At 55.9% G+C, this 13348-nt stretch overlaps 1 protein-coding gene across 1 annotated transcript in view; it reads right to left on the bottom strand.

Moving 5' to 3' along the window:
* LOC140410137 (calcium-binding protein 1-like) overlaps window positions 1-12742 on the bottom strand; it is a 177232-nt gene extending 164490 nt beyond the window's left edge. Inside the window, exon 1 of the mRNA XM_072498089.1 lies at window positions 12593-12742. Coding sequence (XP_072354190.1) covers window positions 12593-12655 — 63 coding nt within the window. The 5' untranslated portion in view covers window positions 12656-12742. The remainder of the gene's footprint in view (window positions 1-12592) is intronic.
* Window positions 12743-13348: the final 606 nt, after the last annotated feature.

The raw sequence follows: 13348 nt of genomic DNA, 5'->3' as shown, positions 1-13348 counted from the left end.
CTCTACACTGTATCTAACCCGTGCTGTACCTGTCCTGGGAGGGCTCGATGCTGACACTGGGTATAAAGTGGGGGACACACTGTCAGGGTAATGTAGAGGGAGCTCTACACTGTATCTAACCCGTGCTGTACCTGTCCTGGAAGAGCTCGATGCTGACACAGGGTATAAAGTGGGGGACACACTGTCAGGGTAATGTAGATGGAGTTCTACACTGTATCTAACCCATGCTGTACCTGTCCTGGGAGAGCTCGATGCTGACACTGGGTATAAAGTGGGGGGACACTGTCAGGGTAATGTAGAGGGAGCTCTACACTGTATCTAACCTGTGCTGTACCTGTCCTGGGAGAGCTCGATGCTGACACTGGGTATAAAGTGGGGGGGACACTGTCAGGGTAATGTAGAGGGAGCTCTACACTGTATCGAACCCGTGCTGTACCTGTCCTGGGAGAGCTCGATGCTGACACTGGGTATAAAGTGGGGGGGACACTGTCAGGCTAATGTAGAGCGAGCTCTACACTGTATCTAACCCGTGCTGTACATCTCCTGAGATAGCTCGATGCTGACACTGGGTATAAAGTGGGGGACACACTGTCAGGGTAATGTAGTGGGAGCTCTACACTGTATCAAACCTGTGCTGTACCTGTCCTGGGAGAGCTCGATGCTGACACTGGGTATAAAGTGGGGGACACACTGTCAGGGTAATGTAGAGGGAGCTCTACCCTGTATCTAACCCGTGCTGTACCTGTCTTGGGAGAGCTCGATGCTGACACTGGGTATAAAGTGGGGGACACACTGTCAGGGTAATGTAGAGGGAGCTCTACACTGTATCTAACCCGTGCTGTACCTGTCCTGGGAGAGCTCGATGCTGACACTGGGTATAAAGTGGGGGACACACTGTCAGGGTAATGTAGAGGGAGCTCTACACTGTATCTAACCCGTACTGTACCTGTCCTGGGAGAGCTCGATGCTGACACTGGGTATAAAGTGGGGGACACACTGTCAGGGTAATGTAGAGGGAGCTCTTCACTGGATCTAACCCGTGCTGTACCTGTCCTGGGAGAGCTCGATGCTGACACTGGGTATAAAGTGGGGGGGACACTGTCAGGGTAATGTAGAGGGAGCTCTACACTGTATCAAACCTGTGCTGTACCTGTCCTGGGAGAGCTCGATGCTGACACTGGGTATAAAGTGGGGGACACACTGTCAGGGTAATGTAGAGGGAGCTCTACCCTGTATCTAACCCGTGCTCTACCTGTCCTGGGAGCGCTCGATGCTGACACTGGGTATAAAGTGGGGGACACACTGTCAGGGTAATGTAGAGGGAGCTCTACACTGTATCTAATCCGTGCTGTACCTGTCCTGGGAGAGCTCGATGCTGACAATAGGTATAAAGTGGGGGGGACACTGTCAGTGTAATGTTTAGGGAGCTCAACACTGTATCTAACCCGTGCTGTGCCTGTCCTGGGAGAGCTCGATGCTGACACTGGGTATAAAGTGGGGGACACACTGTCAGGGTAATGTAGAGGGAGCTCTACACTGTATCTAACCCGTGCTGTACCTGTCTTGGGAGAGCTCGATGCTGACACTGGGTATAAAGTGGGGGACACACTGTCAGGGTAATGTAGAGGGAGCTCTACACTGTATCTAACCCGTACTGTACCTGTCCTGGGAGAGCTCGATGCTGACACTGGGTATAAAGTGGGGGACACACTGTCAGGATAATGTAGAGGGAGCTCTACACTGGATCTAACCCGTGCTGTACCTGTCCTGGGAGAGCTCGATGCTGACACTGGGTATAAAGTGGGGGGGACACTGTCAGGGTAATGTAGAGGGAGCTCTACACTGTTTCAAACCTGTGCTGTACCTGTCCTGGGAGAGCTCGATGCTGACACTGGGTATAAAGTGGGGGACACACTGTCAGGGTAATGTAGAGGGAGCTCGACACTGTATCTAACCCGTGCTGTACCTGTCTTGGGAGAGCTCGATGCTGACACTGGGTATAAAGTGGGGGACACACTGTCAGGGTAATGTAGAGGGAGCTCTACACTGTATCTAACCCGTACTGTACCTGTCCTGGGAGAGCTCGATGCTGACACTGGGTATAAAGTGGGGGACACACTGTCAGGATAATGTAGAGGGAGCTCTACACTGGATCTAACCCGTGCTGTACCTGTCCTGGGAGAGCTCGATGCTGACACTGGGTATAAAGTGGGGGGGACACTGTCAGGGTAATGTAGAGGGAGCTCTACACTGTTTCAAACCTGTGCTGTACCTGTCCTGGGAGAGCTCGATGCTGACACTGGGTATAAAGTGGGGGACACACTGTCAGGGTAATGTAGAGGGAGCTCTACCCTGTATCTAACCCGTGCTGTACCTGTCCTGGGAGCGCTCGATGCGCTCGATGCTGACACTGGGTATAAAGTGGGGGACACACTGTCAGGGTAATGTAGAGGGAGCTCTACACTGTATCTAACCCGTGCTGTACCTGTCCTGGGAGAGCTCGATGCTGACACTGGGTATAAAGTGGAGGGGACACTGTCAGGGTAATGTAGAGGGAGCTCTACCCTGTATCTAACCCGTGCTGTACCTGTCCAGGGAGCGCTCGATGCGCTCGATGCTGACACTGGGTATAAAGTGGGGGGGACACTGTCAGGGTAATGTAGAGCGAGCTCTACACTGTATCTAACCCGTGCTGTACCTGTCCTGAGAAAGCTCGATGCTGACACTGGGTATAAAGTGGAGGACACACTGTCAGGGTAATGTAGAGGGAGCTCTACACTGTATCAAACCTGTGCTGTACCTGTCCTGGGAGAGCTCGATGCTGACACTGGGTATAAAGTGGGGGACACACTGTCAGGGTAATGTAGAGGGAGCTCTACACTGTATCAAACCTGTGCTGTACCTGTCCTGGGAGAGCTCGATGCTGACACTGGGTATAAAGTGGGGGGACACTGTCAGGGTAATGTAGAGGGAGCTCTACCCTGTATCTAACCCGTGCTGTACCTGTCCTGGGAGCGCTCGATGCTGACACTGGGTATAAAGTGGGGGACACACGGTCAGGGTAATGTAGAGGGAGCTCTACACTGTATCTAACCCGTGCTGTACCTGTCCAGGGAGAGCTCGATGCTGACACTGGGTATAAAGTGGGGGGACACTGTCAGGGTAATGTAGAGGGAGCTCTACCCTGTATCTAACCCGTGCTGTACCTGTCCTGGGAGCGCTCGATGCTGACACTGGGTATAAAGCGGGGGACACACTGTCAGGGTAATGTAGAGGGAGCTCTACACTGTATCTAATCCGTGCTGTACCTGTCCTGGGAGAGCTCGATGCTGACACTAGGTATAAAGTGGGGGGGACACTGTCAGTGTAATGTATAGGGAGCTCAACACTGTATCTAACCCGTGCTTTACCTGTCTTGGGAGAGCTCGATGCTGACACTGGGTATAAAGTGGGGGACACACTGTCAGGGTAATGTAGAGGGAGCTCTACACTGTATCTAACCCGTGCTGTACCTGTCCTGGGAGAGCTCGATGCTGACACTGGGTATAAAGTGGGGGACACACTGTCAGGGTAATGTAGAGGGAGCTTTACACTGTATCTAACCCGTGCTGTACCTGTCCTGGGAGAGCTCGATGCTGACACTGGGTATAAAGTGGGGGACACACTGTCAGGGTAATGTAGAGGGAGCTCTACACTGTACCTAACCCGTGCTGTACCTGTCCTGGGAGGGCTCGATGCTGACACTGGGTATAAAGTGGGGGACACACTGTCAGGGTAATGTAGAGGGAGCTCTACACTGTATCTAACCCGTGCTGTACCTGTCCTGGGAGAGCTCGATGCTGACACTGGGTATAAAGTGGGGGACACACTGTCAGGGTAATGTAGAGGGACCTCTACACTGTATCTAACCCGTGCTGTACCTGTCCTGGGAGAGCTCGATGCTGACACTGGGTATAAAGTGGGGGACACACTGTCAGGGTAATGTAGAGGGAGCTTTACACTGTATCTAACCCGTGCTGTACCTGTCCTGGGAGAGCTCGATGCTGACACTGGGTATAAAGTGGGGGACACACTGTCAGGGTAATGTAGAGGGAGCTCTACACTGTATCTAACCCGTGCTGTACCTGTCCTGGGAGAGCTCGATGCTGACACTGGGTATAAAGTGGGGACACACTGTCAGGGTAATGTAGAGGGAGCTCTACACTGTATCTAACCCGTGCTGTACCTGTCCTGGGAGAGCTCGATGCTGACACTGGGTATAAAGTGGGGGACACACTGTCAGAGTAATGTAGAGGGAGCTCTACACTGTATCTAACCCGTGCTGTACCTGTCCTGGGAGCGCTCGATGCGCTCGATGCTGACACTGGGTATAAAGTGGGGGACACACAGTCAGGGTAATGTAGAGGAAGCTCTACACTGTACCTAACCCGTGCTGTACCTGTCCTGGGAGAGCTCGATGCTGACACTGCGTATAAAGTGGGGGGGACACTGTCAGCGTAATGTAGAGGGAGCTCTACACTGTATCTAACCCGTGCTGTACCTGTCCTGGGAGAGCTCGATGCTGACACTGGGTATAAAGTGGGGGGGACACTGTCAGGGTAATGTAGAGGGAGCTCTACACTGTATCAAACCCGTGCTGTACCTGTCCTGGGAGAGCTCGATGCTGACACTGGGTATAAAGTGGGGGGACACTGTCAGGGTAATGTAGAGGGAGCTCTACCCTGTATCTAACCCGTGCTGTACCTGTCCTGGGAGCGCTCGATGCTGACACTGGGTATAAAGTGGGGGGGACACTGTCAGGGTAATGTAGAGGGAGCTCTACACTGTATCTAACCCGTGCTGTACCTGTCCAGGGAGAGCTCGATGCTGACACTGGGTATAAAGTGGGGGGACACTGTCAGGGTAATGTAGAGGGAGCTCTACCCTGTATCTAACCCGTGCTGTACCTGTCCTGGGAGCGCTCGATGCTGACACTGGGTATAAAGCGGGGGACACACTGTCAGGGTAATGTAGAGGGAGCTCTACACTGTATCTAATCCGTGCTGTACCTGTCCTGGGAGAGCTCGATGCTGACACTAGGTATAAAGTGGGGGGGACACTGTCAGTGTAATGTATAGGGAGCTCAACACTGTATCTAACCCGTGCTTTACCTGTCTTGGGAGAGCTCGATGCTGACACTGGGTATAAAGTGGGGGACACACTGTCAGGGTAATGTAGAGGGAGCTCTACACTGTATCTAACCCGTGCTGTACCTGTCCTGGGAGAGCTCGATGCTGACACTGGGTATAAAGTGGGGGACACACTGTCAGGGTAATGTAGAGGGAGCTTTACACTGTATCTAACCCGTGCTGTACCTGTCCTGGGAGAGCTCGATGCTGACACTGGGTATAAAGTGGGGGACACACTGTCAGGGTAATGTAGAGGGAGCTCTACACTGTACCTAACCCGTGCTGTACCTGTCCTGGGAGGGCTCGATGCTGACACTGGGTATAAAGTGGGGGACACACTGTCAGGGTAATGTAGAGGGAGCTCTACACTGTATCTAACCCGTGCTGCACCTGTCCTGGGAGAGCTCGATGCTGACACTGGGTATAAAGTGGGGGACACACTGTCAGGGTAATGTAGAGGGACCTCTACACTGTATCTAACCCGTGCTGTACCTGTCCTGGGAGAGCTCGATGCTGACACTGGGTATAAAGTGGGGGACACACTGTCAGGGTAATGTAGAGGGAGCTTTACACTGTATCTAACCCGTGCTGTACCTGTCCTGGGAGAGCTCGATGCTGACACTGGGTATAAAGTGGGGGACACACTGTCAGGGTAATGTAGAGGGAGCTCTACACTGTATCTAACCCGTGCTGTACCTGTCCTGGGAGAGCTCGATGCTGACACTGGGTATAAAGTGGGGACACACTGTCAGGGTAATGTAGAGGGAGCTCTACACTGTATCTAACCCGTGCTGTAGCTGTCCTGGGAGAGCTCGATGCTGACACTGGGTATAAAGTGGGGGACACACTGTCAGAGTAATGTAGAGGGAGCTCTACACTGTATCTAACCCGTGCTGTACCTGTCCTGGGAGCGCTCGATGCGCTCGATGCTGACACTGGGTATAAAGTGGGGGACACACAGTCAGGGTAATGTAGAGGAAGCTCTACACTGTACCTAACCCGTGCTGTACCTGTCCTGGGAGAGCTCGATGCTGACACTGCGTATAAAGTGGGGGGGACACTGTCAGCGTAATGTAGAGGGAGCTCTACACTGTATCTAACCCGTGCTGTACCTGTCCTGGGAGAGCTCGATGCTGACACTGGGTATAAAGTGGGGGGGACACTGTCAGGGTAATGTAGAGGGAGCTCTACACTGTATCAAACCCGTGCTGTACCTGTCCTGGGAGCGCTCGATGCTGACACTGAGTATAAAGTGGGGGACACACTGTCAGGGTAACATAGAGGGAGCTCTACACTGTATCTAACCCGTGCTGTACCTGTCCTGGGAGAGCTCGATGCTGACACTGGGTATAAAGTAGGGGGGACACTGTCAGGGTAATGTAGAGGGAGCTCTACACTGTATCTAACCCGTGCTGTACCTGTCCTGGGAGAGCTCGATGCTGACACTGGGTATAAAGTGGGGGACACACTGTCAGGGTAATGTAGAGGGAGCTCTACACTGTATCTAACCTGTGCTGTACCTGTCCTGGGAGAGCTCGATGCTGACACTGGGTATAAAGTGGGGGGGACACTGTCAGGGTAATGTAGAGGGAGCTCGACACTGTATCTAACCCGTGCTGTACCTGTCCTGGGAGAGCTCGATGCTGACACTGGGTATAAAGTGGGGGACACACTGTCAGGGTAATGTAGAGGGAGCTCTACACTGTATCTAACCCGTGCTGTGCCTGTCCTGGGAGCGCTCGATGCTGACACTGGGTATAAAGTGGGGGACACACTGTCAGGGTAATGTAGAGGGAGCTCTACACTGTATCTAACCCGTGCTGTACCTGTCCTGCGAGAGCTCGATGCTGACACTGGGTATAAAGTGGGTGACACACTGTCAGGGTAATGTAGACGGAGCTCTACACTGTATCTAACCCGTGCTGTACCTGTCCTGGGAGCTCGATGCTGACACTGGGTATAAAGTGGGGGGGACACTGTCAGGGTAATGGAGAGGGAGCTCTACACTGTATCTAACCTGTGCTGTACCTGTCCTGGGAGAGCTCTGTATCTGACCTGTTAGACATGAAGCAACGTTGTATGAGATGGAGCAGACACGGAGTGTGGGACATTCATCCCCTCCCCCTCCCCCTCTCATTCTTGTCCCAGAATGGGAATATTCAAATGCGGCACTCCCGCTTTCTAATCCGACATCAGCACCTTTGCCTGCTTAATGGTTAAAGTCCTGGTTAATCCCGTGCCTTGCTTCACTGTAATCTCTTTAAAATCTCTCTGTCATCCTATTTTGTTAAGTCGTTCAAGACTCGTACCCGTTACACAGGAACAGGAGGAGGCCCCATTCAGCCCCTTCTCCAGCCTGTTACACAGGAACAGGAGGAGGCCCCATTCAGCCCCTTCTCCAGCCCGTTACACAGGAACAGGAGGAGGCTCCATTCAGCCCCTTCTCCAGCCCGTTACACAGGAACAGGAGGAGGCCCCATTCAGCCCCTTCTCCAGCCCGTTACACAGGAACAGGAGGAGGCCCCATTCAGCCCCTTCTCCAGCCTGTTACACAGGAACAGGAGGAGGCCCCATTCAGCCCCTTCTCCAGCCTGTTACACAGGAACATGAGGAGGCCCCATTCAGCCCCTTCTCCAGCCTGTTACACAGGAACATGAGGAGGCCCCATTCAGCCCCTTCTCCAGCCCGTTACAAAGGAACAGGATGAGGCCCCATTCAGCCCCTTCTCCAGCCAGTTACACAGGAACAGGAGGAGACCCCATTCAGCCCCTTCTCCAGCCTGTGACACAGGAACATGAGGAGGCCACATTCAGCCCCTGCTCCAGCCTGTTACACAGGAACAGGAGGAGGCCCCATTCAGCCCCTTCTCCAGCCTGTTACACAGGAACATGAGGAGGCCCCATTCAGCCCCTTCTCCAGCCAGTTACACAGGAACAGGAGGAGGCCCCATTCAGCCCCTTCTCCAGCCCGTTACACGGGAACAGGAGGAAGCCCCATTCAGCCCCTTCTCCAGCCCGTCACACAGGAACAGGAGGAGGCCCCATTCAGCCCCTTCTCCAGCCCGTTAGACAGGAACAGGAGGAGGCCCCATTCAGCCCCTTCTCCAGCCTGTTACAGAGGAACAGGAGGAGGCCCCATTCAGCCCCTTCTCCAGCCTGTTACACAGGAACAGGAGGAGGCCCCATTCAGCCCCTTCTCCAGCCCGTTACACAGGAACAGGAGGAGGCCCCATTCAGCCCCTTCTCCAGCCCGTTACACAGGAACAGGAGGAGGCCCCATTCAGCCCCTTCTCCAGCCTGTTACACAGGAACAGGAGGAGGCCCCATTCAGCCCCTTCTCCAGCCTGTTACACAGGAAAATGAGGAGGCCCCATTCAGCCCCTTCTCCAACCTGTTACACAGGAACAGGAGGAGGCCCCATTCAGCCTCCTCTCCTGCCTGTTGCACAGGAACAGGAGGAGGCCCCATTCAGCCCCTTCTCCAGCCTGTTACACAGGAACAGGAGGAGGCCCTATTCAGCCCCTTCTCCAGCCTGTTACACAGGAACAGGAGGAGGCCCCATTCAGCCCCTTCTCCAGCCTGTTACACAGGAACAGGAGGAGGCCCCATTCAGCCCCTTCTCCAGCCCGTTACACAGGAACAGGAGGAGGCACCATTCAGCCCTTTCTCCAGCCTGTTGCACAGGAATAGGAGGAGGCCCCATTCAGCCCCTTTTCCAGCCTGTTACACAGGAACAGGAGGAGGCCCCATTCAGCCCCTTCTCCACCCTGTTACACAGGAACCAGAGGAGGCCCCATTCAGCCCCTTCTCCAGCCTGTTGAACAGGAACAGGAGGAGGCCCCATTCAGCCCCTTCTCCAGCTCGTTACACGGGAAGAGGAGGAGGCCCCATTCAGCCCCTTCTCCAGCCTGTTAGCATATCTCTCAGTACTGACCCTCTGACAGTGCAGCACTCCCTCAGTGCTGACCCTCTGACAGTGTAGCACTCCCTCAGTACTGACCCTCTGACAGTGCAGCACTCCCTCAGTACTGACCCTCTGACAGTGCGGCACTCACTCAGTACTGACCCTCTGACAGTGCGGCACTCCCTCAGAACTGACCCTCTGACAGTGCAGCACTCCCTCAGTACTGACCCTCTGACAGTGCGGCACTCCCTCTGCACTGACCCTCTGACAGTGCAGCACTCCCTCAGTACTGACCCTCTGACAGTGCAGCGCTCCCTCAGTACTGACCCTCTTACAGTGCGGCACTCCCTCAATGCTGACCCTCTGACAGTGCGGCACTCTCTCAGTACTGACCCTCTGACAGTGCGGCGCTCCCTCAGTACTGACCCTCTGACAGTGCGGCACTCCCTCAGTACTGACCCTCTGACAGTGCAGCACTCCCTCAGTACTGACCCTCTGACAGTGCGGCACTCCCTTAGTACTGACCCTCTGACAGTGCAGCACTCCCTCAGTACTGATCCTCTGACAGTGCAGCGCTCCCTCAGTACTGACCCTCTGACAGTGCAGCACTCCCTCAGTACTGACCCTCTGACAGTGCAGCACTCCCTCAGTACTTACCCTCTGATAGTGCGGCACTCCCTCAGTACTGACCCTCTGACAGCGCGGCACTCCCTCAGAACTGACCCTCTGACAGTGCAGCACTCCCTCAGTACTGACCCTCTGACAGTGCAGCACTCCCTCTGTACTGACCCTCTGACAGTGCAGCACTCCCTCAGTACTGACCCTCTAACAGTGCAGCGCTCCCTCAGTACTGACCCTCTTACAGTGCGGCACTCCCTCAGTACTGACCTTCTGACAGTGCAGCACTCCCTCAATGCTGACCCTCTGACAGTGCGGCACTCTCTCAGTACTGACCCTCTGACAGTGCGGCGCTCTCTCAGTACTGACCCTCTGATAGTGCAGCACTCCCTCAGTACTGACCCACTGACAGTGCGGCACTCCCTCAGTACTGACCCTCTTACAGTGCGGCACTCCCTCAATGCTGACCCTCTGACAGTGCAGCACTCTCTCAGTACTGACCCTCTGACAGTGCGGCGCTCTCTCAGTACTGACCCTCTGATAGTGCAGCATTCCCTCAGTACTGACCCACTGACAGTGCGGCACTCCCTCAGTACTGACCCTCTGGCAGTGCAGCTCTCCCTCAGTACTGACCCTCTGACAGTGCGGCACTCCCTCAGTACTGACCCACTGACAGTGCGGCACTCCCTCAGTACTGACCCTCTGACAGTGCAGCTCTCCCTCAGTACTGACCCTATGGCAGTGCGGCACTCCCTCAGTACTGACCCTCTGACAGTGCAGCACTCCCGCAGTACTGACCCTCTGACAGTGCAGCACTCCCTCAGTACTGACCCTACTGACAGTGGAGCACTCTCTCAGTACTGACCTTCTGACAGTGCAGCACTCCCTCAGTACTGACCCTCTGACAGTGCAGCACTCCCTCAGTACTGTCCATCTGACAGTGCAGCACTCCCTCAGTACTGACCCTCTGACAGTGCAGCACTCCCTCATTACTGACCCTCTGACAGTGCAGCACTCCCTCAGTACTGACCCTCTTACAGTGCAGCACTCCCTCAGTACTGACCCTCTGACAGTGCGGCACTCCCTCAGTACTGACCCTCTGACAGTGCAGCTCTCCCTCAGTACTGACCCTCTGACAGTGCGGCACTCCCTCAGTACTGACCCTATGACAGTGCGGCACTCCCTCAGTACTGACCCTCTGACAGTGCAGCACTCCCTCAGTACTGACCCTCTGACAGTGCAGCACTCCCTCAGTACTGACCCTCTGACATTGCAGCACTCCCTCAGTACTGACCCTCTGACAGTGCGGCACTCCCTCAGTACTGACCCTCTGACAGTGCGGCACTCCCTCAGTACTGACCATCTGACAGTGCAGCACTCCCTCAGCACTGACCCTCTGACAGTGCGGCACTCCCTCAGTACTGACTCACTGACAGTGCAGCACTCCCTCAGTACTGACCCTCTGACAGTGCGGCACTCCCTCAGTACTGACCCTCTGACAGTGCAACACTCCCTCAGTACTGACTCACTGACAGTGCAACACTCCCTCAGTACTGACCCTCTGACAGTGCAGCACTCCCTCAGTACTGACCCTCTGACAGTGCAGCACACCCTCAGTACTGACCCTCTGACAGTGCAGCACTCCCTCAGTACTGACCCTCTGACAGTGCAGCACTCCCTCAGTACTGACCCTGTGACAGTGCAGCACTCCCTCAGTACTGACCATCTGACAGTGCAGCACTCCCTCAGTACTGACCATATGACAGTGCGGCACTCCCTCAGTACTGACCCTCTGACAGTGCAGCACTCCCTCAGTACTGACCCTCTGACAGTGCGGCACTCCCTCAGTACTGATCCTCTGACAGTGCAGCACTCCCTCAGTACTGACCCTCTGACAGAGCGGCACTCCCTCAGTACTGACCATCTGACAGTGCAGCACTCCCTCAGTACTGACCCTCTGACAGTGCAGCACTCCCTCAGTACTGACCCTCTGACAGTGCAGCACTCCCTCAGTACTGACCATATGACAGTGCGGCACTCCCTCAGTACTGACCCTCTGACAGCGCGGCACTCCCTCAGTACTGACCCTCTGACAGTGCAGCACTCCCTCAGTACTGACCCTCTGACAGTGCAGCACTCCCTCAGTACTGACGCTCTGACAGTGCAGCACTCCCTCAGTACTGACCCTCTGACAGTGCAGCACTCCCTCAGTACTGACCCTCTGACAGTGCAGCACTCCCTCAGTACTGACCCTCTGACAGTGCGGCACTCCCTCAGTACTGACCCTCTGACAGTGCGGCACTCCCTCAGTACTGACCCTCTGACAGTGCAGCACTCCCTCAGTACTGACCCTCTGACAGTGCAGCACTCCCTCAGTACTGACCCTCTGACAGTGCAGCACTCCCTCAGTACTGACCCTCTGACAGTGCAACACTCCCTCAGTACTGACCCTCTGACAGTGCAGCACTCCCTCAGTACTGACCCTCTGACGGTGCAGCACTCCCTCAGTACTGACCCTCTGACGGTGCAGCACTCCCTCAGTACTGACCCTCTGACAGTGCAGCACTCCCTCAGTACTGACCCTCTGACAGTGCAACACTCCCTCAGTACTGACCCTCTGACAGTGCAGCACTCCCTCAGTACTGACCCTCTGACGGTGCAGCACTCCCTCAGTACTGACCCTCTGACGGTGCAGCACTCCCTCAGTACTGACCCTCTGACAGTGCAGCACTCCCTCAGTACTGACCCTCTGACAGTGCAGCACTCCCTCAGTACTGACCCTCTGACAGTGCAGCACTCCCTCAGTACTGACCCTCTGACAGTGCGGTGCTCCCTCAGTACTGACCCTCTGACAGTGCAGCACTCCCTCAGTCCTGACCGTTTGAATGTATCCGAGATCCTACCTGTCCGAAGACTGACTCCAGGTTGGGGTGCAGTTCCTGCAGCTCAGCACTCCCAGCTTCCATTGATGGGCTGGGCCCAGCAACGTCAGAATCTCCCGCCACACGGGATGCCTTCGCGGCCTTAGCGACGGAGCCCGCTCTCCTGACCTGCGGCCTCGACTCCTTCCCCGAACCCTTCCTGCCCGCTTCCCCGCCGCCCCGCTGCCCGGCGGGCCCCGGTGCCCCCTTCCCCGGCCCAGCGTCCTCGCCTCTGCCGGGGTGGGCCTGGTCCCCGGCCTCCTCGCGGGGCCGGGCCTTCGGCCAGCCGGCTGTCCGCTGCCCCGCCCTCCTCACCTCCCCCCCTCCCGGCCCCTCCTCCTCACCCCCCGCCGGCTCCTCCTGCCGCGGCGGCCTCTCCGCAGGCTTCGGCCCAGGCGGAGGCCCGGCGGTGACCTTCGACCTGGCCTGCCCCTTCACCGACCTCCTCTGGCCGGCCGGCTGGCCTCGCGTGGACCCTGAGTGCTTCCCGGAGCTGCTCATCTTCCCCTCAGTCTTCACGAAGAGGAACATGTCCTCCCAGGACCTGGCTGGCCCACTTCCCTCCCACACGCCCTCGCTCCCTCTGTTCTTCAGGCATCTTTGCAAACCCTTAAATCCTCTCAGTTCCCAACGTCGACGGGCCAGAGAGCGGGGGCCGCCTCTCCTCTTCCACCCCTTCTCTCCCTCCCTCCCTCTCGCTCGCTCGCTCGGTAATATATCTTTCCTCTCGGCTTTCAG

Source organism: Scyliorhinus torazame, chromosome 4, assembly GCF_047496885.1.
Source record: "Scyliorhinus torazame isolate Kashiwa2021f chromosome 4, sScyTor2.1, whole genome shotgun sequence".
Taxonomy (NCBI): Eukaryota; Metazoa; Chordata; class Chondrichthyes; order Carcharhiniformes; family Scyliorhinidae; genus Scyliorhinus; species Scyliorhinus torazame.
This window is presented reverse-complemented; position numbering and strand designations above follow the sequence as displayed.